Here is a 24,930-nt window from a genome sequence, read left to right on the forward strand (position 1 = left end):
ATCACTTTTGAGCTATTAACTTGTGCACACAAGTAGACCTGTGATCTCTGTAAAGAAATACCAGGACAAACTGTTTCTTGGGCACAGCGGAGGGAAACCCTTCCCTGGCACCCTGCCCATCCCATGGGTTACAGACAAGAGGTTATTACGGCTGATCAGGATATTTAAGCTGGATCAGCAAGTCTGTGGTGGGCTTACGTGTGTCATTTGTGAAAAGTGACCAAAGTTAACCCCCCTGCTGAAGCGGGGGTTGCTGATGGCCCCAAAGGAATAGCGCTTGGGCTTTCTCATCTAGCCCCAGGTGACACCTTGGGCAACTGGACACTGTCCGGTGTCCTCAGGGGTCTGTGCCCCTTTCATCTGCCATACAGGGGAGGGATCCATAAGGATTGGGGCTCAGTCCCCTGCCTCATCGCAGACTCCTCCTATGACTGAGCAGTGTATTGTGTTTCCCAGTGCTTCAATTCCTCATTTCCAAGGGGGACAGGTAGCACTTCCCCTCCTTTTTGAGCTGCCAGGGTAACAAACACATTAAAGGTGGTGAGATGCCAGGCAAGCACCTGAGATAAGCAACAGCAGCGTAGTGTGACTAAGCCTTTTCCCCCCCATCCAAGAAGCACTGCAAAGACAGATGAGGTAATGCAAATGCCTCTCGGTATTACCATAAATATTAAAACAGCTTTACATAAGGAGCTTGGGTTTGGCTGGGGGCAGCTCCCCAAGGAGGATTTTTAGGTCCCTTACAGTCTCTTTTGGCCCCCTGCTCCTGTCGCAATGCACAGCAAATGTGATAGAAGACAACACAAGCACAATGACAGCAGGAGTGGCTCATCATAGATGCTTTCAAACAGCCTCAATGTAGCAGGACCAGGCTGTGCAGGCAGACAGCTGCGTTGGGTGCCCCCCCCACTCCAAAAGCCAAGCTTTGGAGACAGCAGCACCAAGTCACAGCAAATGCTGTTGACCCACTTCACTCCCATGAGATATTTATGAAGCCTTTTCCCAATCCGTTGCTTGCTACTCCCCGCATCCCTCCCTCCAGCCCCGGATTAAACGTTTCCCTCTCAAACCAGCCCTTTGAATCTTGATTTGGAGAGCGTCAGATGCTGAAAGCAGTTTAACAGGCAGCGGCAGCAGCTTCAAACCGCTGCCACAGAGGGAGATTTGCCAGCAAAGCCTCCACTCCACGGCTGCGTCAGCCCTGCGGCTGCACCGAGACCCAGCGCTCTCATCACCTCTCAAGAGATGCTGATGCTGACCAAAACTGCACCCATCACTCCCAGAGCATGGCCAACCTTGCAGGACCCTTGCCTCTTGCTCCCTGTGCCTCTGAGACGTGTCACCTCTCTCGGTCACACCAGGTTTCACCTTGCACCCACAAAGGGAGCGGCCTGGGGTTCAGACCCCAGGCAAGCAGTAGGACATGGAGATGGGACAAGGTCCCGCTGTGTAACACAGATGCCAGCATCCTTTCCAGAGGCTGTCTGGCCACAGCCCAGCCAAGCTCCCCACATGGGTGACACAGCGTTTCAGGCCCCACAGCCAGCACAGATATACTCCCCACCAGCACGAGCTCAGAAAAGGGCTAAACAGCCTCTTTCTACACCATCACTTCTGCAAGAGATGACACCTGAGCTGAGCATCACATCAGCAAGCCACACTTGTCCTGACCCCACGGGTCTCACCAGGAGGGATGTGGCAGACATTTTATTCTCAGAGATGAAGGCGACGTTGCAGATGCACCATCCCTCTGCCAGGGGCTTTACTTTGGTGGGGGTTTTGGTTTTGTGGGGTTTTTGAACCCAAAACACAGCTCTAACCAGTTCACGCCCTCTGCCTGCACACAGCCACACAAAAAAACCCACACTCATCTTTGTTCTGCTACCTTCTCATACCCTGCATGAAAATAAAGCAATGAGAGCCATGAGAAACACTAAACTGACTGATTCTGCCTTAAACCTGCTGCACTGGGGGAGGAAGAGCTTGCTGCTGTTTCACCCTGCCCTTCGCAGACCCACAGCCAGCGCCCACTGTGTGTTTCCTGTGGCACCACCCAAAAAACACCCCCTTCCAGGGCACCTTGCAGGCACAAACCCAGCCATTTCCCTGTGGTAACACAGGCTGAAAAGCACTCGCTGCTCTGATCAGCTTTTTGCCCACAGTTCTATTAAAAATACATAGGCTGCTGCAACTCAACTAAGCCCACCCCTTCCTGCCTCCACCAGAGCATCCTAAAGGGGCAGCTCATCACCCAAACCCTGCTCTGATACCCACACACCCCCTTCTCCTGCCCTGGCTCCCAGCTGCCCCAGGACACAGCAGGAAATGGGAAATCATTACCAAATCAGCCTGGAAACACAGAAAATTTTGTCTCTGGTGGTGCCAATCTCACGCCCCAGCTGATGTTTGTCGTCACAGCCAGCATGGACCTGACCTGCTGTCAGCCCGGCATGGCCATACAACCTCCCTGCTCACCCCAAGTGCCACCAGCCCTCGCAATGCTGAGGGACCAGCCACTGACTTTTGAGAGAATCTGAAAACACTTGGCTGAGGTTAGGTTGGAAAAACCCTCCTGCTGCAAAGCCTGTAACACCACACAGGCCCCAGGACTGCCATAACCAAAACATTTCGCTCTGCTCTGTGCTAGCTTTAACCCTGGGTTTGAGCCTTGCTCAGGCAGAATTAAACACTGGGGTTCCCCTTGATAATTCCATTATTTTATTTTTGTAGTGGAACAAGACTGTGGCTTTTACCCTTCAAACACCACGATGTGCTGGATCTTAAGCTTCTCCCTGACAGGACTGAGCATCACTTACCCCAGGACAGAAATTTAGAGTAGCAAAGGAAAAGGTTTTTACGCAGGATGACTTTTTTCCCTGCAACAGCTATTTGGCAGGACACAGGGTGGAAGCACTGGAGTAGCTGCTGCAGGGAAAGATTCAGAAGATGCAGTGGTAGATGCACAGCCAGCATTATGAACCACAAAGCTTTAAGCCACAAGTGTGACATCTTGCAGGTGATGCATCTGCATCCCTGACCACAACCCACCCTGGGCATCTCCTCATGACTTGGCTTTTGCCACACTCAGCATTTTGCAAACATTTGTTTTGTTTCTTTATGTTTTTCCAACTTGTCAATGTCAGCAGCTCTGCAGCATTAGGGACATGTCCCTTCCCTGGCACCTCCTGTGAGATCAGAAGAGAGGCCACCAGAGCCCAAAAGCCACAGCCAAACCTGGCCCAGCACCCTCTTGTTGCAGCCCTGCTGCCAAGAAGCCAATTATTGTCCTTTCAAGCTCAGCTTTAAGGCCCAGCATCAGTGACACACCCCACACCCAATCACCCAGAGGTCCACACTGCTCTACGCTCTTCTCAGCTGCCTTCCCAGCCAGCCGTTTGCTCCAGGAGCGAGGTTACTGCCACCCCCAAAACCATTGGCTCTCCCCATGGAATGGATAAGCAATCCCCTATAAAATCCATCCTGACACCCAGACTGGGGCCATGGGGCAGGTCTCCGTTCTCCGCTCAGCATCGAGTCTGTGATGCCACCTTGGGAATAACATGTCAGAGTCAGTGGGTGTTTCTGCCTCTTGGAGAGGTGAACAACCTTCTCCTCTCTACCCAAGCCCTGCTTTTGGCCAAGGGGCTAGAGGCTTCCAATTTGGGGAGCTGCTCCCCAAGCAGCCAGGAGCTGGTGCCCAGATGCAGAAGGCCAATATCCTTTCTAAGAGGTCAAAGCTTTTAAGGCCCTGTTAGTCAGTGGGTCCTGTACCTCTCAAATTCAATTCTACAAGTGAAAAGGGGAAAAAAAAAGATGAGTGCTCTCCCTGATGAATAAATATATATCTGTGAAATAGCCCCAGCCCCTGCAGGAAGCAGCAGCAAATTTAAGAGCCCTCTTCAGCTTACAGGCAGCCTAAACTCATCCCTTCTGACCGATGTGGGGTTTGCACCAGGCTTTTGTGGCATCACCAAGGATCATCACGCCCGATCAAGGATGGAGAGAGTGTGCCCGAGCCGATGCTGGCAGCCTGCCTGCAGAGGGGATGGATGCAGAGGGATAAATATCCGCATTTAGGGGAAATTCTGGGTTTTCTTTCCCCATCCTGCTTTAATGTCACAGGGTTGGAGGGTGGTGTCGGGCACTGTGAGAAAGGAAAGATGGAAAATGCTGAAGGTCAAACCTGTGAAGGTCAGACTTTGGAGGGCAGTCCCGAGATGAAGCAGGGAGCTCAATCTGGTGTAGTCCATCCTCCCTCTCCTGACAGCATCCTGCTCAAGCCCCACCCAGGAAAACGGTTTTTGATGGGGAGGGTTTCATCCTATTACCCCAATGCCAAAGTTTTGCCAGGCTGACCTCGGCTCCAGAATAAAAAAAAAACCTCTTCCTTCCCACCCCCAATCCCATCGAGAAGCTACTAGACCGCCACAGAACTCAGCCAGAACAGGGACTGCATCAACAGGTCTCTGCAAACATACTGGGCATGGATGCACACAGAGGCAGGGACAGACTGAAAAGCCTCCCCGCCCCCCCTCCCCACCATGAAAGAGGAGCCCATGTCTGGTGTCCTCCTCCCTCCTGGCTGGAGCAAGCTTTCCCCCAGAGCTTGATCCAGGCAGCATCACCTCTGTCATCAATCTCCATTTCGGTCTTTTTTTTAGGCAGATTTCCCTTTGTGAGCTCCTTTACAGCACAGAGCAGGGGCCATCTCAAAGGATCTCAAAGCTCCACTGCTTAACCAAACCACCCCCAGCTCCTTCCTTGGGAAAGGTGAGGATGAAGAGCCAGGACTGCGGGCTGCTCCTGCCCTGCTTTACCTCCTGCCTCGGGACTGACAGCACTTAAACCCACCCAGGGCAGAGCAAAGGGCAAACAAATACCACCACTCAGGCAGAGGCGAGAGGAAACGTGGCTAGAAACCTGACCAAATCTTTCGGGGAGGCGTCCAGGCGTTCCTGCCGCGCCTGAAAGGTTTTTGCAGAGGATGCTGCTTCCCCTCCTCCCTCCCAGCAGCCCCGTTTCCGGCACATGGCCGACTCCAGCTCTGTGTGCTCAGCGCCGCTCTGCCTCCCGAGCGCTTCTGCGGCATCAAACCCCCCGTCTCCATCCCAGGGCTGCCGCGTCCCCGTGCGTGGATCCCGGCTGGGGGATTCACGGCAGGCAGCCCGCCTGGGATCAGGGAAGAGCAGCGCATCCCGCAGGGGCAGCGGAGACGGCAGGTACGCGGAGGCGGCAGGCAGGCAGGCTCCCGTGCGCTCGGGTTTGCGGAAATGCCTTCCCTGGCTGCCTGACCTTCAGCTGGGGAGGGGAGGGAGCTGCTTGGGGCTGGCGTCCTTGCCACGCTCCTTGACCCTCCACGCTGTCGCCTGTTAACAGGAAGAAGTGTGCAGGCAGGCGCCCTCGCTCCTGAGCTGGCCGGCATGGCAGTCCCTGGCCTTCACCCCGGGCAGAGGTGAGGAGGCAGACACTCACCTTGACCAGGTACATCCGCGTCTCTAATTTGTTACGTCACCCCGAGCACAAACGCGGCAGCGTGGCTTTCCGCTGATAGCTAGGGACCCCCGGCAGCTCTGCCCCCTCGCCCCCCGCCCAGGTGCCAGCATGCGTGGAGGGAAGCAGCAGCCCTTACCTCCTGTCCTCCGGCTGGCTGCACGACTCACACCTTGGGAGCTGACTCTTGCGCAGAGAGGAGGGAGGGAGTGAGACAGAAGGGGGTGGGGGGGACTTGGGATTTTCCCACAATGCACCTCTGCAGACTGCATGAAGATGGAGAACATGGAAGGGGGGGGCGGGGGGGGAGAGGGAGTGCTCCAATCCAGGGGGAAGGGTTGGGACTCTAGGGGGGAGGGACAGAATGGCAAGGGCGGGGGGCAGCAGGCCAGCTCCATCTTCACTCCCCTAGTTTTTTGGGGCTTGTCGGCAGTTCTGGGCTGTCCCTGCAGCACGGAGTAGTGGGAGGGGAAGGGAAGGGAGAATAGGAGGAGGACAGCCTGATAAATTGGGATGCTCACATGTAGTGTCGTGGAACATGATTCTCCAAAACACAGCACTATACCCATGACTAGGAAGAAAATTAAGTCTATGCCAGGCAAAACCAAGACAGTATATGAGAGAAAAAAAGGAATACAGGGCTCTCCCCACCCCCAGGATAAGGGATTTTGAGTGTGACGATCCCCCAGCAGCAAGTCGAGGGGCTGCAGTCTGTCCTGACAAGGGGCAGCTCTGCAAGGAGGGAGGAAAATAAAGCACCGCACCCTGGGGTAGTTTTGTGCCAGCTCTGTTCCCCTTCTCCCCAGACCCCCCCACCCCGTGCCAGCAGACCAGCATCTGCCTCTCCTTAGAAGAGTCCCGCGAGGGCTCGCAGGCAGCCCATGGCTGTCCCAGAGCCAGGCACGCAGCCTGTGCCGCGGAGTGCTGTCAGACATCCAGCCAGGCTGTGCCAGGCGTGCAGCCTCCTCCTCTGCCGCACCGGCACTTCGCAGCGCATGGGTTAAAGCAAAGAGCCCTCCCTGCTGCAGGCTCACCTCCTCCAGCCAGGCACGGGTCCCAGATTCATGGTGCTCAGGTCAAATCCTGTTTGTGCCCCAAGGAAAGGACTTGTTTGGGGCCATCTAGAGCTCTTTCAGCTTGATTTTTCTGGAAATAAGGACTGTGTGATGCTTGCCCATCTGCCTCCACGCAGATACTCAGGACCCACTGACCAGCTTCTTAAAATTTCACAGAAAGTGTCAGCACCTTAAGGAGATAGTACCCAGAAATCCATGAGAAATCAGCTTGGTCAGCTTCCCCCCTCACAGAATAACCCACACCTGTGGCCTCCACATTTTCTTCCCTCCCACATACATCAGCCAAGCACCAGCTCAACTGTGGAGTTTGTGCAATAAGACAGAAAATCCATAGGAAAAGAAAATAATCACTGTTTTCTTCCTTGACCCTCTCTGGGTCTGCCAAACTGCCCACAAGAGCCAAGCTGGTGCTCACGTCACCTATGCCAACTTGCTTAAAAACCACTCAGGCTGCCCAAAACCCACTATAAAGAAAAATTCTGCTGCTTCCCCTTTGCAATGCCTCCCAAGTCTGCGTATCTATCAATAGCAGCAGAGAGGGGCTAAGTTTCTGCAAAGCTTGGGAAACCCTGAGATTTAATGCAGGGGAAACACCTGAACTCCTTCTCATAAAACCTTTTAGTCCTTACTCAATCAGGCAGAAACATCCCCGGCCTCTGCGCCTCCCCTCAGTGTTGCGGGAGGAAGGAGGGAGCCTTGAGCAAGCTGAAATCCCTGGATCCGGTCCCCAGAGCCTGGAGAAGATGAGGCTGGGGGCTTCTGGCTGTGATTTCCTCGCATTCCCACAGGCTGCCACTGCCATGGGAGACAAACAACCCCACACGATGCATTCAAATGCCTTAGACTTTTTGAATCTGTATTATATGCCTCAGATTTTGAATTTTAATTATGTATTTTACCAATATAGAAAAAAGGGAAGCAAAGGAAAGGAACTGTAAACAATATAAGGTCACAGACCCCCAGCCATCGCAGAGGGTCCCATACAGTAAGTGGGTCACATCACCCCTAACCCCCTTTGGGAGAGAGCCAAACACCAGCACCAGTGATTCAGATCAAGGCTCAGCAAGGTGAAAACAGCTTCTTCAAGGTCAGGTGGAGAGGGAAACCTTTGGAAACTGTGCTGCTGTTTTTTTCCTTCTCCCCTTGGGCTCACAGCATCTCTCCAGATGGGTTTGCAGGGGTAAGAACAGCCTGGCTCCAGGGAGCCCCCTGCAAGCCCTGCCTAGGTTGGGGAGTGAGGAAGAGGGGAGGCAGAAGCATCCTTGGGAAAGAGCATGATATGCCCCATGCTTTTGGGGAGACACAGTTGGTCCCAGATTTATTTCCTGTGAGCAGGAGGGACAGGATGATGGCAGGCTCAGAACTCAGAAACTGAGCTGGATGGGGGAGTGCAGCCCCTGGTGCCACAGGGCCAGGCTCATCTGGGGACCCCTGAAACCCCCAGTGGGCATCGTTCAGGTGGAACCGTTGCCCACAAGCTCTCTCCTACCCCAGCAAAGCCACCAGCCCATTCCCTTGCAGCTGCAGCCACCCAACAGCACACACACAAGCCTAGCTGTAGTAGCTGCACCATCTGCCAAGCAATGAGGAGTCAACTTTTCCCCTTCCTTAGACTCCCACTGTGCCTTAAGACTTCCTTTTCCCCTTTCCCAGCTCCCCTCAAAGCCAGCTTTGCTAATTGCATACCCCAGCACATTTTCCCTTCCATCATGCCTGGTTCCTCAGCCAGCACATTGCATGCAGCCAGCAGTTCCAGCGGCAAACCCCCCACATGCCTTGAATCCAGCTCCCTGGCCCCCATCTCCTCCACAGGATGGGTTTACTCTCTCCCCAGCCAATACACCCATGCCCCATTTGTAAACCAGGACATGAAAAGCAGGAGAGCAGGTCACAGAACAGGCTTATACTCATTTCACCAGGTGCATCAGAAACCCCCAAGGAGCCTCTCTCCTCTCCTTGAGCCCCAGTCACATAATGGGGAAGAAGGCTACACAGCAGCAAAGACCTGGGGCTGCTTGAGCAGCAGCCATCTCTCCCCCTCAGCACACCCAGGGAAGCAGGATTAAGAACCCCAGGACATTTTTCATGGTAGAGCAACTTAAAGCAGCCAAGGTGGGGTTGCAGTTGCAGCAGCTGAAGCAGTGCCTGGCTTAGCAGCCCACACAGGGGAAAGCTGAGCTGAGCCATGTAATATAAACCCAAAACCCCCACCTTGCCACTGCAGGGCTGTTAATAACCTCAAAGCCAAACCAGCCTCACCGGGAACTTCCCCATCCACTGTCCTGTGCCCCTGGGCTCTATTTAAGTTCAGCCTTTGTCAGATAGTCTCAGTTTGAGTAGTGTCAAGGGGATTTTGGCTTTAGCTCAGTGCTGTGGGCAGCAGTAGCTCCTTATTGTCTTACTGACATCCTCAGAGGTCTGGTTTAGCTTGTCTTCAGCCCGTCTCTGGGATGGATTTCACACCTGGGTGCTGTAGGTAGCCTTCCTCTGGTCTTGAGTCTGCAAAGGGTTTTATTTCTGGTCCTGGCTCTTGCAGGGACCTCTCATCTGTGGTTTCAGTCCTAGTCCTGGCTCCATCTCCTGGCTCAGGTCCCTGGGCCTGGTCCTTCCCCTGGTACTGCCCCCTCGTTCTTACCCCACAGAGGCTTTCCTGATGCTCTCCTCCAGGCAATGCTATGTTGATGGTGGTATTAACTTGCACTCACAGTTCAGATAATTAATTAATCCTGCAATAATGAAATTTGCTTACAAGTATTCCGGCTCTACAGCACATTGCAAGAAGCATTAATACAATTCTGCAAGCGTGTAAGTGCAGTTGTGTGAGCAGCAGAGCGCATTAAGGGGCACAGAGCAGCATTTCTATAGGCACTCACCCTCTAAAAAGTTTTTTCCCGTACCCCCCTGTAACCTGACAGTGATTTTCATCTCCCTGTTAGCTAAAGTGTCCATCTTCAGCATCAGTGTGATTATACTTGAGAGGTACGTGTCTTGTGTTATATTCTGTTGGCCTTTAATCAAATACTGCCAGGGCCTGAGGTTCCATCTCTTTCAAACACACTTTTTCCTTTCCTGTTGGATTTCCTCCCTGCCCCCTTTGCAGGTTCCTCACCTATTTACCTGCCTGGGGAAGGGACCGTGGCAGGGTTTGCTGTCTCTCACTACATCTAGCTGCCTCTCTGTGAATTACTGTCCTGCAGGGCTGATCCTATAAGCAAACAAACTCACTGAGGTCGTTAGGTTGTCGTTATTTTAGAGCATTTTTGCAAAGCTTTAACTGGACCCCCAGCCTGGGAGGATCCAGATCTCAAGGGCTGAAGCTCTCTGAGCTCCCTTTAGAGCTCTAACGATTTTTAATCTTGGGTCTTGAGTTGTTATTATTGCTTCACGTTGTTAAACCAAGCTAAGCAAGACCACATCAGCACGTTAGATAGTTACTTAATCATGAAAAACCCTATTGTGGGAATTACTGGCCGCTCTGCTTAAACTGAAAGAAAATAAAGCTCCCGATGGGGAAAATCCAAGGGCTGGGGAGTTGCCTTGAGGCCGCACTGAGCAGTCCCCCATCTCCAGCGCTCATCTTCACAACCCCAGCAAGGATGCAGCAGACCTCCCTTTCAAAACCACAAAAAGCCCTGAGTCTGTTGGTCTCCTGGCTTATCAAACTGTTTCCCAGCATCCTTTTTGGGCTTCTCGTGCGTTACATAGATTTTTCTTCCCGCTGCCTTTCTGAGCCTGTAGGAAAAAACCCTCATTTACCTTGTCTCCTGTTGCCCTTTCTATTCCCTTCTCCAGCTGCACCTCCAGCATTTTATTTCTTGATTACCACCGCCCACAGAGACAGGCAGTGAGTTCCATTCAGGAAGTTTGTCTCTTGCTAATCTCTAAACTAGCCTGGACTGTGGGGTTTTTCAAACCAGTTTCCCCACTACTTGCTTCCCTGCTTTTTTAGCAGCAGCACAGAGGATTATTTTCCAGCTTGCTCATACCTGGTGTTCCCACTGATGAAGCACTCGGTCAGTTTATCACTGGGTTCCTTAAAAAGGACTGTCCCTGAGGAAAGGTGCTTTCCCGGTGCTGGGCAGTTTAGTTCAGTTAAATTTTGGTGCTTTTAGAGCAGCTTCTGTCCACTTGATTGAGGGCATAATTTTGTCCTGAGCTCCTCTTCCACTCTGGAGTCTTAATCAGTGATTCCCACAATGCTCCTTAGATACCAGCAAAGTTATGGAGGAAAATTAAACCCTCTTAATGGTTTTCTCACTTGAGCTTGATGAGGAAAAGCCTGTATCTCACACAAAGCTTTGGCCGCTCTTGTACCTGTTGATCTTCCTGGCTTGTCCGTTGTAATTCCCAGTAGTTAACCTTGGCTTACACTGAGAGCACCTACATCAAATCCTCTTTAGTCTTCCAGATTCAGAGGTTGGAGACATCTTTGGTAGCTCCAGTTTCTGGAATATCACCCGCATGAGAAATCTAGGTTTTTTATGTATCCTCTGGAGACAGTTTGAGCGAGATGCTGATATGAACCTGTGCCCGCTGGTACACTGGGAAGGCCAACTGCATCCTGGGCTACATCCCCAGAAGCATGGCCAGCGGCTCAAGAGAGGGGATTGTGCCCCTCTGCTCTGCTCTGGGGAGACCCCCCTGCAGTGCTGGCTCCAGCTCTGGAGCCCTCAGCACAAGAAGGACAGGGACCTGTTAGAGTGAGTCCAGAGGATGCCACAAAAATGATCAAAGGGCTGGAGCACCTCTCCTGTAAAGACAGGCTGAGAGAGTTGGGTTGTTCAGCCTGGAGAAGAGAAGGCTCTAGGTGGACCTTATAGCGGCCTACCAGTTCCTGAAAAGTGCCTGTAGGAAAGCTGGGGAAGAACTGTTCCCAAGGGTGTGTAGTGATAAGACAAGGGCTGATGGTTTAAATTCGAAAAGGGGAGACTTAGGTTGGGTATTGGGTAAAAGCTCTTCCCTCTGAGGGTGGTGAGACACTGGCATAGGCTGTGCAGAGAGGTCCTGGAGAACCCATCCCTGGAAACATTCAAGGTCAGGCTTGATGGAACAACGTGATCTAGTGAAGATGGGTTTGGAATACGTGACCTTTATAGGTCCCTGCTAACCAAATGCATCTGATGATTCCATGATCAAAATTGTCCCCTCTCTGACCGAGCCCTGACCATAATTAGCAGCACCCCTTCGTTTGATCTCTCCAAGCCCAGTGAGGCCAGCAAAGGGCTGGTGGGACATAATATCCAATCCTGCTGTTATTTTACCAACACTGCATCTGTTCAGACAAATCTTCTCCATCTTATCCCAGTTTGTGGAACCGTCTTTGGACCGCTGCTTTCTTACCGATCTACTGGGCGATCCGGCTACCTGCACCCAGGGAAGAAGGCACGTACTGATTCCTTGGTGCACACCAGAGCAAAGGCTGGTGCAGCACGAGCTTGCAGCATGAAGCTGTTTCATTTCCGTTTGAGCTAAACCTTGAAGGCACTGCTGGAAGCACCCTGCTCCGACCTACAGCTGAGCTTTGTTTTGCAGTGCCACCTGCCCCAGGACAGGGACTGTTGTTCCCAGCTCCTTTTTCCTTTCCCTTTCAGATATATCACCCCAATGATCCTCTCCCGGTCTAACTCCCCATTTCCCACAGCTATATTTAATTGCTCTCTCCTAATTGGCAGTTTCAGGCATCTAAATTGAGCTCCATGTTGCCCGTGATGGGGTTCCCTTGGAGGTTCCCCCCCCTGCTCCGGGGTGAATGCTGCAGCAGGCTGTAATTCCTGCAGGAAACAGCAGCTTCCCATGGCTTTCCTGAATTTACTGGAGACTAATTGCAGCCGGCTCTGCTTCTGGAGAGCCTCGGGATGGTACTCGTCTCCTAAAGACCTGAGAGACTGGAAATGGGGAGGGAAAGAGTGATAAGGAGCAGCGCCAAGGAAGGAGGTGGGGAGGAGGAAGAGGAAGGTCCCTGGGTGTTCTTACCAAGACGAGGCCAATGAAAGCCCTGGAGACCCCGAGCAAAGCGCACTTACTCCAGCACAGCTGGAAACTCAGAGGTTTGGTGGCTTTTCAGTCAAACCCACAAGCTGTTGCTGGGAGGGGGGAGAGCTGCCAGCACCGGGAGGCGCAAAGCAGCAGAAGGGCTGTGGCAGCTGTGAGCATCCATGTGCTTTGCTAAAACCATCTTTTCTCCCCCAAAACAGCCTCTTCTCCCTGGGTTTATTGCCGGGAATCCTTCCGGTCTGAACTTCCCCATCCAGGTGGTTTTCCGGAAGCCGGCAGGGGAGCGGCCCCGTGGTGAGGGAAGAGGAAGTGTGCGCCGGATGTTGGTCTGCCATTGCAAAGAGAAGCTGTGACTGCATGTGGGACTGGGATTTTGGGCAGCAGCTGAGCCCTTCTGGCAAGATCCCACTGCCCGGTGCATTCGGTGGTGTGGACCAAACTGTCCCCACAGCGCCCGAGGGGCTGCAGCTCCCAGTCTGGTTAGAAGCCACAGTGATGCTTTTTCAGGTACTTTTTTCTCTCCTGTGCCTGTCCTAAGGGTGGGAGGGACATTCCCATAGTGCTGGACCCAGCAGTGCCCGCACCCCTGGTGACCTTGCCATGCTGGGATGGCTGATTCTGGGCTTTCTGGGGCAGGAAGAGCCAGGCTGTAAGCGACAAACTTGGAGCCCAGCTCCAAAACCTCTTGCCCATGGCATAGCTGTGATGTCTAACCACTGGCATCTTTAGGTGGCATCATCCCCTGATGGCAGGAGAAGAGCGCTCTTTAGCTGTCCTCTCATGAAAGCTGCAAGGCCTCACGCCTGAGGACTTTCAGGAGTTCAAGGCAAAGTTATCGGAGGTTCCCGTGGGAGGAGGATGGATTATCCCAGGGATTCCCTGGCAGAGGCCGACCGCCCTTGCGCTCATGTGAGCTGCGTGGTGCAGAACGACAGAGAAGACGCTGTGACAGACACAGGGATTGGGTTGTTTGAAGACATGCAGCAGAGAGACCTTGCTGAGAAACTCCTGGATGAGGTGGTGAAAGGTAGGGAGTCAGCGAACATCTTGCTTTTCTTTGTCTCTTTTTCCCTTGGGTGATCTTGGAGACAGAGAGAAGTTGGTAAGAGCACGTTTTGGCTTTGCGGGAAGCCTGGGAACACGGAGATGTCCTGCTGCAATCCTATTAGTGGGGGGGCTACAGTGACCACTCCTCCTGCTGTCCCCACTTAGTGCCAGGCTCCCTCCTCTCCTGGAGAAGAGCCTTCAGCTCTTGGCAGTTGGGCAGATCCTTTCCTCCTGGGATGGGGATGCAGGGCATCTCTGCACGTTTGGTAACGCTTTGGAGACGGAGGGATCCCCAGGAGCCCCGGCACAGTGCCTTTGGCCTCTGGGGCATGAGCAGACAGGGACAGAGGCTGTGGGTGGCACCAGAAATTCTGTTTGCTCCCAGAGTGGCTGAGCATTGTAGGGTGCTTAAAACAAGGGTGGGGGATCAGGGTGACTGGAGGACCCAGGAGAGGAGAAGGCCTCCCCTAGCTGACCATAGGGACGAAATTCTCTCAGACGATGCCCTTATTGCCTCTGCTAGATTTAGGAAAGCCCTGAGGAGTGAAACAAGGGTCCCGCTGGTGTGTGTTGGGCTGGTCGGGAGCTCCCCGGGGTTCCGTCTGTGCTCAGCACCGACTCTGCTTCTCGCCAGTGCAGAGTATAAGCGGAAATACAGGGAGCACGTGGTCCAGGAGTTCCTCCGGTACAAAGACATGAGCTCCTGTCTCGGGGAGAATCTGTCCGTCAGCAGCCGCTACACCGACCTGACCATCGCCAGGAGACCTCGGAGCGAGCGCCTAGGTGAGCACGAGGCCGTGGGGAGCAGCTGCGGACGTGCCGACGTCGGCAATGGGCCGGCCACCGTCACCGTCACGGTGCAGTCGCTGTTTGAACCCGAGGAAGGTGAGCAGGCGCTGCAGGTCGTGGTGCTGGTGGGGGCCCCGGGGATGGGGAAGACAATGGCGGTCAGGAAGGTGATGGTGGAGTGGGTGGAAGGGACCCTCTATGCACAGTTTGACTACGTCTTCTGCATGGACTGTAAAGACCTTGCCTTCACCAAGGAAGCAAGCATGGCAGACCTCATTTCCAAGTGCTGCCCTCACAGGCAGGCGCCGCTCGGGAAGGTCCTGGGTGAGCAGAAGAAGATCCTGTTTATTTTTGATGGGTTTGAAGCTCTGGGATTTTCCTGGGCTCGGCCTGAGGAAGAGCTGAGCTCTGACCCCAGGGAAGTGAAGCCGCTGGAAACCACCCTGATGAGCTTGTTGAAGAAGACCGTTCTCCCCGAGTCCTCCTTGCTCATCACCACAAGGCCAACAGCTCTTGGAAGCCTGGGGCGGTGCCTGGAGGGCGAGTGTTACGCAGAAATACTGGGATTTTCCACAGCCAGGAGGGCACAGTATTTCCACCAGCATTTTGGGAACAGCAATAAAGCCGCTGCGGCCTTGGCGTTTGCCAGAGGCAACGAGGTCCTTTACAGCTTGTGCGTCATCCCTGCCATGAGCTGGACCGTCTGCACCATCCTTGGCCAAGAGTTTCACAAGAAGAAAGCCTTTGCTGAGTGCTCCTTAGCCACCACGCAGATAAGCGTGTTTTATCTCTTGCAGCTGATGAAGTGCAGGAGCCAGGGCAGCTCGCAGGACCTCCGGCAGTTCCTGCACAAGCTCTGCTCCTTAGCTGCTGACGGCATCTGGAAGCACAAGGTCCTCTTTGAGGAGAAGGAAATCAAGGAGCGAGGCTTGGACCAGCCAGACCTTCTCCCCCTCTTCCTCAATGAGAAGATCTCAAGGAAAGGCGTAGACCATGGGAGCGTCTACCGCTTTACCCACCTGCACCTCCAGGAGTTGTTTGCAGCCATGTTTTACGTTCTAGAGGATGATGAGGAAGCGTCAGGTGACTCGGGAGCTCTTGTGAAGGACATAAATACATTGTTAGAAAGCTATAGCAAGTCCAGGAAGGATCTGACCTTGATGGTGAGGTTCCTCTTTGGTCTGGTAAGCCAAAAGTCAATGGAGTCTGTAGGCCAAATCCTCGGGTGCAGAATCTCAGCACGAGCCAGGGAAGATGTGCTGAGGTGGCTGCAGGGGAGGCACAGAGGCGTCTCCCATCCCAGCCAAGCGCTGACAGCTTCGGAGTTGGACACTTTCCACTTCTTGTTTGAGCTGAACGAGAAAAGCTTCGTGCAAAGCGCGTTGGGTCCTTTCACCGACATCGCCTTGCAGGACATCAAGTTGACCTTGTACGACCAAATGGCTCTTTCCTTCTGCATCAGGCAGTGGGCTGGGCTGAGCTGCGTCTCCCTCCGGGGATGCTCCTTTGGCCAGCAGGATCCTGGGGAGGAGCGGGCCACCTCAGTGCCTCGGTAAGTACTGTCCCTCTCTGCTCGCGCAAGCCTCAGACAGAGACAGTTGTCCTTCTCCATCCCTACGGATGGTTTTAAAGCCATTTTCATCTCCTTCCGCCCAAAGAGCAGCTTGTCCTTTTGCTGGGGAGTTAATTCCCCTGTGGAGGATTTTACTTTTTCTTGGGGACAAGGAGGGTCACGTGAGCTCCTCCATCCACCCCATGCAATGGGATTGGTGGAGGTGGAACATCTCAGCTCAACGTCCCAGCTGGAACGGCCGCATCTTGTGCCGGTCTGGCATCGCGCCCACCTGCTCGCACACGACGGGCAGATCCCTGGTGCTGCAGGTTTAGGTATGCCACAAGCCTTGACCGAGAGCAGGATAAGTCTGGCAGCAATGCTCATGATCCTTTGCATCTCCAAAGCCATAGAGGTCCCTCCTTGAGGATACCTCCCGTTGAGGGACCTCCTGGGAGACGGAAGCAAGCTCAGCTCTGGGAGTGTTGCAAGACGGCATTGAAGCCGGCAGTGAGTTCCCAGAGCCAGTGAGGCCTGCCCATGCCCCCTGGGCCCTGTCTCCCCACAGCGCTGGCGCCTCGGAAGCTGGAGGATGTCCCTGTGCCATCACTGACCATCTGGAGCCACGGTCCCCCCTCCACCTGCTTTGCCTGGCACTGCAGCACCCAGGCAGCAACCTGCAGGTGCTCCGGTAAGACACCTCGGTGCTGAGCCAAAACTGCAGTGCTGCCACCAGCACAGGGAAGATGCGACGGTGCTGGTTGGCTGTGGGATGGGTGGGTTTGGTCCCTCCATGCTGGTTGGCCAGGTGGTGGGGTGTGGGTGGCCAGGTCTGGGTGTGATGAGCCCGCCTGGTCTCTGCGACTCTCCCCACAGGCTGCAGTGGTGTGGGCTGTCAGAGGGCTGCTGCGTGGAGCTGGCGGCGCTGCTGGCCGAGCACCCCAGCCTGGTGCAGCTGGAGCTGGGTGATGGTGCACTGGGCGACGGCAGCGTGCGCCTGCTCTGTGAGGGTCTGCGGCAGCCGGGCTGCCGCCTGCGCATCCTGCGGTGAGTGGCATCCCCAGGCAAGTGTTCCCCCAGCATCCCACAGCCGGAACCCTGGGGCGGAGCAGGGTGCTGTGGAGGTACCCCAAAAAAGTCCCTCTGGGGTGGTGTCATCTCTCTGTCCTACTCTCCCACACTGAGGACCTTGAATGCAGCAACACCGGGGTGGGAACCATCACTGGGGTGAGGTGCCATGGGGTGGGGGGCTCTGAGGGTCTTTTCTGACGGTCCCTGGCAGGTTGCGGTACTCCCGCCTCACCAGTGCCTGCTGCGAGGACCTCGCCATGGCGCTGAGCACCAGCCCATGCCTGGAGGAGCTGGATCTGTCCTTCAGCGAAGGGCTGCGTGATGCCGGGGTGCAGCTGCTCTGCGAGGGGCTCCAGCACCGCACCTGCCAGCTGCGGACGCTGCGGTAAGAGGCCTTTGAGTCCATCTGGTAGCTCCCTCCTTCCCACCAGGAGACACTGGCCAACCATCCGGTCACACCCTTCACCCCACTTCGCTTTGGCCCCACAGGCTGGGGAGCTGCCGACTGACAGGTGCCTGCTGCCGAGCCCTGAGTGCGGGGCTGGCGCAGACACCCAGCCTCACCTGCCTGGACCTGAGTGACAACGAGCTGGGATGTGATGGTGTCCTGCAGCTCTGCGAGCAGCTGCAGCATCCTGCCTGCTTGATGCAGACCCTGGGGTAAGCTACCTGGCACACAGCCCATCCACCTCGTGCCAGTGATTCAGGGTCGGACGCTGCGAGACAGGTGTGGGTGTAAAACTGCCCAGCATCCAGGAGGGCAGAGGGTGGGATTTAACAGCTGTTTCTCCTTTCCTGCCGCCGGGTAAAGACTGGACACATCTGGGGTAAGTGAGGAAGCGCAGCAGAAGCTGGAGGCTCTGCGGGCACTGAAGCCCAACCTGAAGATCGGGGACCTCCTGGAGCAAGATGAGCCGCAGACGGGGGCCATGGCCCGGCTGCCCTTCAACCGCGGGGTCCTGCTGGGTAGGGTGTTGCTGGGGGCCAGGAAGGGGCTCCCCTCCTTGAGTAGAGCTCCTGCCAGCAGCAGGAGCCATTTCTAGACTGTTCTCAGGGCTGCTGAAGTGGGGGGTAGCCTCCCTGGGCTTGAGCCTGTCCTACACAAAGGGGCATGGGGGAGGATGTCCTGTCCACAGAGCAGCTCTGCACTCTTCCCTCTCCCCTTGCACACGCACGTCCCAAGGAGCAGCCAAAATTCCCGAGGGCAGATAAAGGTGTGGGGCAAGTGCCAGGACTCCCCCATGGCCTTCTCCTTCCTGCCCCCTCCCCACCATGCCCAGGGCTGCGCCTCGGGATCCAGCTCCTGCCCTGCATCCCCCAGGTATGGCTGATGTACCCCAGTGTGAGGGGCCAGCCCTGGGAATAGTTTTGGGGTTTAATAGAAAAGAGACATTCGCTGTAACAGAATAAACACCACACACACACAGACCCCCACTGCGGGAGGGGTGCAGGGTCTGTTCTGCGGCTGGATGGCCCTCACAGCGATGTCCCCGTGGTGCTGATGTCAACATCGTCATAGCCTGTGTCCATCTCCAGGGGCTGTGCAGAGGGGTCCTTTGTGGCTGCCTTGGGACTGGGCGGGGGACAGCTCCCACCTTAGGGGAAAGCCATGGTTTGGTGCAGCCCCCACAGACCTGCTGCCCACCCATCACTGCAGCCCACCCACCTGGGGTGGCTCTCCAGGGGACAGGTCCCCTGTGGCCCCTCTTACCTGTGGTTGGGACGCAGCCCCAGCTCCACTGAGAGATGTCCCCAGCGCTGGTAGAGGGGGACCCTTCCAACACAGACGTGCCATCATCATAGTAATGCAGGGGGTCATGCTGGGCAGGGGAGTCTGGCCCGTGGAGGGGGAGAGGTGGGAGTGAGCCCCAGGCCCTGGCAGGGGTCTGGCTGAGCCCCCACTCCAGTCACACCATTGGTGCTGTAAGGGGACCCTTAGGCTGCAAGCTCTCAGGCGGAGCCACAGTGGTGGCTTGTCAGCAGGGACGTTGACGCTGGGCTGTAGCTACTGAGAGTTGGAGGATCCACGTCCCCCCTTCCCCATGCTCCCTGTCCCCCCACCTGGGGCTGCCATGGCATCACTCTCCTCCCCAGTGTCCCTGTTGTCATTCGGCAGCTTCGTCTCTGACCCTTCCGATGGGGACCCTGGTGGGAGGGGACTGGGTGTTGGGCATGGCCAGAGCATCCCAAACTACTGGGATGAGCCTGTGCCGCATGGCCAGGTCCTGAGCAGGGCTCCCAACCCCATTACTGCTGTGGAGATGGGAAGCAGAGGCTCCCCAGCTCTTTTGGGGGTAACCAAGATGCACAGGGGGCTTCACAGACCTGAGCAACTGGGCACCTCCTGGTACTCTGGTGTTAGGGCGTAGTCCAGCTCCTCGTAGACAGCATCAGTGATGGCATCGGGGGTTCTGCGGCGGCCTGAAACCATGGGCAGTGCTCACCTAGGGCCGTGGGCACCGTGATCAGCACTGGGGTCACTAGCTGGCCACCCACACACCCGTGTGTGCCACCCACGGACAGGGAACCCCCCCAAAAGCATCTCTGCCCCGAAACCTGCCCACTGGGACCCACCTTGGCGCCAATCCTGGGCACAGCACACCTGCACGGCCAGCACACCCACGACCAGGAACAGCAGCATCCCCAGGACGACGCACAGGACCGTGGGCACTGAAATGGTCCCCGCTGCTGGCACTGGGGTCCCACTGCTGGGGACATCTGTGGGGACATCGTGAGGTGGAGTGATGGGGGTACACCAGTGCGTCCAGGGATGGCGGGGTCACTGGCATGGGCAGAGCTGCCTGTGCAAGGGCACAATGGTAGCAGTGACTACCTGGGGATGGGGTGGGAGTCCCATTCGCATCACCACTGTCCTGATGACAAATGATGTAGGCATCCGTGCTGGGGCTGCAGGCGTGCAGGTGCCATGGTGCTGATGGGCATCGCCAGAGCAAGCGGGAGCCTTCCTTGCAGCCCACCCAGGACAGCCAGGCGGGGGCTGGGTCCCAGACAGGGGCGGTTATCAGTGTCCCCCCGTCCCCACAGCCCAGCTGCCGGCAGACGATGGTGGCCGTGGCAGCGCTGGTGCCGTTGTTGCACACGCGGCCCCACGTGCCGTTGTGGAGCACCTCCAGGTGCCCAGAGCAGCGGCTGCTGCCACCCGTCAGCCGCAGGGAGAGGTGCTCTGCAAAGGGGAGGGTCACAGCAGGGCTGGGGCAGGGCCCTCCACAGGAGAAAGGTCCCCCCGGTCCACGATTTGGGGACACACAGCACCAACCTGAGCAGATGGCTCCTGCCCCACCACCACGCTGGCAGACACGCGGTGCCAAGGCCAGGCAGTCCCAGAGCGACACCTCGGTCCCGGCGCAGCCACCAGCATCCAGCCACAGAGGCCCCGTGCCGGGACCAAAGGGAGCCGATCCGGGTGCTTCCAGTGCCGTTCCGCACCCCAGCTGGCGGCAGACCACGGTGGCGCCTGAGAGGTCCCAGGTGTCCTGGCAGACGCTGCCCCACGTGCCGTTGACGTAGACCTCCACCCTCCCGGCGCAGCGTCCAGTGCCACCCACCAGCATCACCCGCCGGCTGCCTGTGGGGCACAGAGGGGCCCAAGCTGGAGCAGCTGATTGAGCTGCTGGTACTCCCCCCTGGCACTCCCCAGGACACTCACCTGAGCAGACGACAGCCACCTCTTCAGGGCTGCCAGTCAGCCCGGCGGCCATCCCCGAGACATTGCACTGGGCCAGGCTGTGCTCGGTGCCGGCACACCACAGCCCTGCAGCACTGCGGGGCTGGAGCCTGGCGCTGTGTAGACCTTCTCTGGCACACCGCAGCCCAGCTGGTGGCACACCACACTGGCACCCCGGGCGTCCCACAGCCCCGCTGGCACACGGGCCCAGGCACCGAGGCTGGTGGCTACTTCCAACCGCCCGTCACACCGGCTCTCCCCCTCCACCAGCCGCAGCGGCTCCGCAATGCCTGCGAAATCCCTGCCAGTGATGTGGGGCTGCGGCACCAGCAGAGTAGGGGCCTTGAGGGGATGGTGGGGGCCACTTCCGCCAATCCCCTGCCCCAAAATGGCACGCTGTCTCCTGCTCCAGTTTTTTGGGGTGTCCCAAAAGCCCTGTTAGGCATGTGCGGTACAGACCTGAGCAGTTGATGGCAGCGGCGTGGCCGGGTTGGCAGGCGGGCTGCCCCAGCACCACTGTGGGACACTGGCCTGGGTGACGCTCAATCCCACCGCAGACAAAGGTGTCCCGCAGCAGCGGCCCATCACCCACACCAAAGTAGCCTCCTGGAGACATGGTGACAGCGGGGCCGCAGCCAAGGTGGTGGCAGAGCACGTGGGCATCGGGCAGGTCCCAGTCACTGGCGCAGAGGGACCCCCAAGTCCGCCCTACCTCCACCTCCACCCGCCCGGCACATCTCGAGCTGTTGCCCGCCAGCCGGAAACCTGTGTAGGCTGTGGAAGAAAGGGTGTTGGTGGACATGATGGCATGTGGGGACCCGACACCTCCCCAGTATCCCCAGGGCTTACAGGAGCAGATGATGGTGGCGTGGCCGGTGCAGCCCTCGCTGCGGGGCAGCCGCCGGGTGCAGGCAGAGAGGAGGGGCTCAGTGCCTGAGCACTGGAATCCCCCCTGCCAGAACGGCCCCGTTCCCACTTCAAACCAGCTGGTGCTGGGGATGGCCAGCACCGGGCCACAGCCCAGCTCCCGGCAGACCACCTGGGCAGCCTTGATGTCCACGTCCCCCTTGCATACTCTTGTCCAGGTTCGGCCCTGCCGCACCTCCAGCCGCCCAGCACAGGAGCTGTCGCTGCCGACCAGCCTGGAAAAACCTGCGGGGAGATGCACGGGGCTCAGTGCTTGGGGTTGTGTCAGGACTGGCGCATTCCCCCCATGCTGCCTGGCTCCTACCTTGGCAGATGACGGCGGTGTCAAAGTCGTGAACACCACGGTAGGGTCCCCAGCCATATATTTTGCAGTACCAGAGAGCGGTCTCGTCCCCTCGGCAGTCGACCCGAGCCAGGCTGACTGGGCCAGTGCCTTCACCGAAGTGGGTGCTGGCAGGATAGGCACCGGCAGCCGAGCCACAGCCCAGCTGCTGGCAAACCACCTCGGCATCCTTTATGTTCCAGTAGAAGTCCCGCACTGAGCCCCAGCGTCCCCGCAGCTTCACTTCCACCCGCCCGGCACAGGGACCCCCACCATCCGCCAGCCTCAGCTCCAGCGCATCTGCACGGGGCACCAACACAGCCTCACCGTCACTGGTGAATGCCCCAGCATGGGGCAGTTAGCCCAGCTTGGCAACCCCTCCGCAACTCACCTTCACAGGTCACCCCCACGTCCCACTCGTGGCCACAGTAGTGTTTTCCCCAGCCTACGTGGGGACAATCATGCAGGAACTCCTCGTTGCCAGTGCAGAAGAAGAGATGGAGCCAGATCCGGCCTGTGCCCTGCCCAAATGGGGCGTACAGTGACGAGTGGACCACCGGACCACAGCCCAGGGACTTGCACACCACCATGGCCCATCTGGATTCCCAATGGAAGTCATAGATGCAGACGGAGCCCCACTCGCCCTCGTGCTTCACCTCCACCCGGCCAGCACAGCGCCCGCTGCCATTCACCAGCCGCAGCTCTGCGGTGCCTGTGGCAGGGAGGGTGCTGAGTGCGGCCGGTGGCTGCAGAGAGGAAGGTGGGGTCCCCTTCCCCACATCTGTCCCCAGCACTGAGGAGTCACCCCTGCAGAGCTGCAGGCACAGGAGCAGCCCCAGCACCTCGATGGGCACCATCGTACTGAGACAGACACCCCCGGTGCGGGGCGGGTGATATATAGGCAGCAGCGTCGCAGCTGGGAGCCAATGGAGACCCAGCACCTTGTGAGCCGTTATCAGGTGGGTTATCTCCCACCCTCCAATAACGTGCTCCATGCCCAAATATGAGGCTCAGCTCCGCTTCTGGCATCATGAACCTTCCTGCTGGGGGTTGGCACCCAGATGTCCCTGGGGAGAGCCAGGCCCCCAAACATCCCAGGACATCTGCCACTGGCTCGGATCATGCAGACCCTCCCCACCCGTTTGCCCCCTGGAGCTGACCCTGCTGCCTGAGCCCAGCAAGAACCCAGGCCTAACGGCGCAGGGGTTTAATCCCAAAACTTGCTGGAGCCTCCACAAGGCTGCCCTCAGCATCAGTGCAGGGTGAAGCCTAATGATCTCACACATCGTGTCCCATCCTTGGGCTGCTGCCGTCCATAGGGTGCCTGGAAACCGCAGGGGGGCACTGAGGGAAAGCAACCCCCGGCTCACCGTAGTGATTGCAGGGGGCATGTCTGCAGCCTCTTGTGCAGCCCGGCAGGAAAGAGGCTGTTTGAGACCAGGCGGGGACCCGGCACCGGCACCGACCACGCGCGGCTCCCCAGACACCTGCAGCGCTGCCGGTGGGGCCAGGATCTTCTCGCGGTGACGCCACATAGGGGGGCACAGGGCCCAGCCGAGAACGAGCCTCGGCAAAGTCATGGGCACAGGAGGTGGAAGGGAGCAGGAGCACCCCGAGTTCTCTGTAGCATATGAGGATGAGGACAGGGTTCAGCCTCAGACAGCCATGGGGCCCGGCAGGCTCTGCTGTCACAGGCTGCTGTTAAGCTGTTTCATTTCCGTTTGAGCTAAACTCTGAAGGCACTGCTGGAAGCGCTCTGCTCCGACCCACAGCCGAGCTTTGTTTTGCAGTGCCACCTGCCCAGGGACAGGGACTGTTGTTCCCAGCTCCTTTTTCCATTCCCTGGCAGTTTCAGGCATCTAAATTGAGCTCCATGTTACCCATGATGATGTTCCCTTGGAGGTTCCCTCCCCTGCTCGGAGGTGAATGCTGTAGCAGGCTGTAATTCCTGCAGGAAACAGCAGCTTCCCATGGCTTTCCTGAATTTACAGGAGACTAATTGCAGCCGGCTCTGCTCCTGGAGAGCCACGGGATGGTACTTGTCTCCTAAAGACCTGAGAGACTGGAAATGGAGAGGGAAAGAGTGATAAGGATCACAAAAGAGGGGGAAGAAGGCACTCCCTGGAAGGTCCCTGGGTTTTCTTACCAAGATGAGGCCAATGAAAGCCCTGGAGACCCCGAGCAAAGCGCATTTACTCCAGCACGGCTGGAAACTCAGAGGTTTGGTGGCTTTTCAGTCAAACCCACAAGCTGTTGCTGGGAGGGGGGAGAGCTGCCAGCGCTGGGAGGTTAGAAGCAGCAGAGGGGCTGTGGCAGCTGTGAGCATCCACACCCTGTCCTAAAGCAGCCTTTTCTCCCCCAAAACAGCCTCTTCTCCCTGGGTTTATTGCCGGGAATCCTTCCAGTCTGAACTTCCCCATCCAGGTGGTTTTCCAGAAGCCGGCAGGCGAGCGGCCCCGTGGCGAGGGAAGAGGAAGGGTGCGCCGGATGTTGGTCTGCCATTGCAAAGAGAAGCCCTGCATGCATGTGGGACCAGCATTTTGGGCAGCACCCGAGCCCTTCTGTCAGGATCCCACTACCCAGTGTGGTGGGTGCAAGGTGGCACTGCAGCCACACTGTGAAGAGGGGACCAGAGGGGGTGCTGCTCCCAGTGTGGTTAAATATCCCCATGGAGCGCTGTCCTGTGTGGGTCCGGTCACAAGTGGTGTCCCCCAGGGCTCAGTCCTGGAGCTCGTCCTGTTAAACATCTTTATCAGTGACCTGGATGAAGGGATGGAATGTTCCCTCAGTAAGTTTGCTGATGACACTGAGCTGGGAGGACCTGTTGATCTGCCTGAGGGTAGGAAGGCTCTTCAGAGGGACCTGAACAGACTGGACTGATGGGCTTAGCAACACCAAGTGCAGATTCCTGCACATGGGACATAACAACCCCAAGCAGCACTATAGGCTTGGGGGATACTGGCTGGAGAGCTGTCAG

At 56.9% G+C, this 24,930-nt stretch overlaps 2 protein-coding genes across 2 annotated transcripts; one reads left to right on the forward strand and one right to left on the reverse strand.

Annotated features, from left to right (window-relative positions):
• Nucleotides 1-5,028: 5,028 nt before the first annotated feature.
• On the forward strand, nt 5,029-18,062 carry LOC311191124 (NACHT, LRR and PYD domains-containing protein 3-like; the record flags this gene model as incomplete). The annotated part of the gene is given in 11 exon segments (XM_084263222.1): nt 5,029-5,260; nt 5,377-5,452; nt 13,290-13,341; nt 13,345-13,417; nt 13,420-13,587; nt 14,247-15,948; nt 16,517-16,639; nt 16,825-16,995; nt 17,231-17,404; nt 17,509-17,679; nt 17,831-18,062. Coding segments are annotated over 11 exon segments (3,174 nt in total).
• A 433-nt stretch (nt 18,063-18,495) lies between these two features.
• On the reverse strand, nt 18,496-23,488 carry LOC311191125 (scavenger receptor cysteine-rich type 1 protein M130-like; the record flags this gene model as incomplete). The annotated part of the gene is made up of 12 exons (XM_084263223.1): nt 18,496-18,614; nt 18,731-18,853; nt 19,345-19,440; nt 19,594-19,737; nt 19,853-20,203; nt 20,297-20,605; nt 20,785-20,994; nt 21,164-21,478; nt 21,554-21,856; nt 21,936-22,253; nt 22,345-22,665; nt 23,410-23,488. 12 exons carry the CDS (start codon nt 23,486-23,488, stop codon nt 18,496-18,498), a joined length of 2,688 nt encoding a protein of 895 aa, XP_084119349.1.
• Nucleotides 23,489-24,930: the final 1,442 nt, after the last annotated feature.

The sequence above is a fragment of the Gallinula chloropus genome (genome assembly GCF_964237585.1).
Source record: "Gallinula chloropus genome assembly, chromosome: 4".
In the NCBI taxonomy this organism is placed as follows: Eukaryota; Metazoa; Chordata; class Aves; order Gruiformes; family Rallidae; genus Gallinula; species Gallinula chloropus.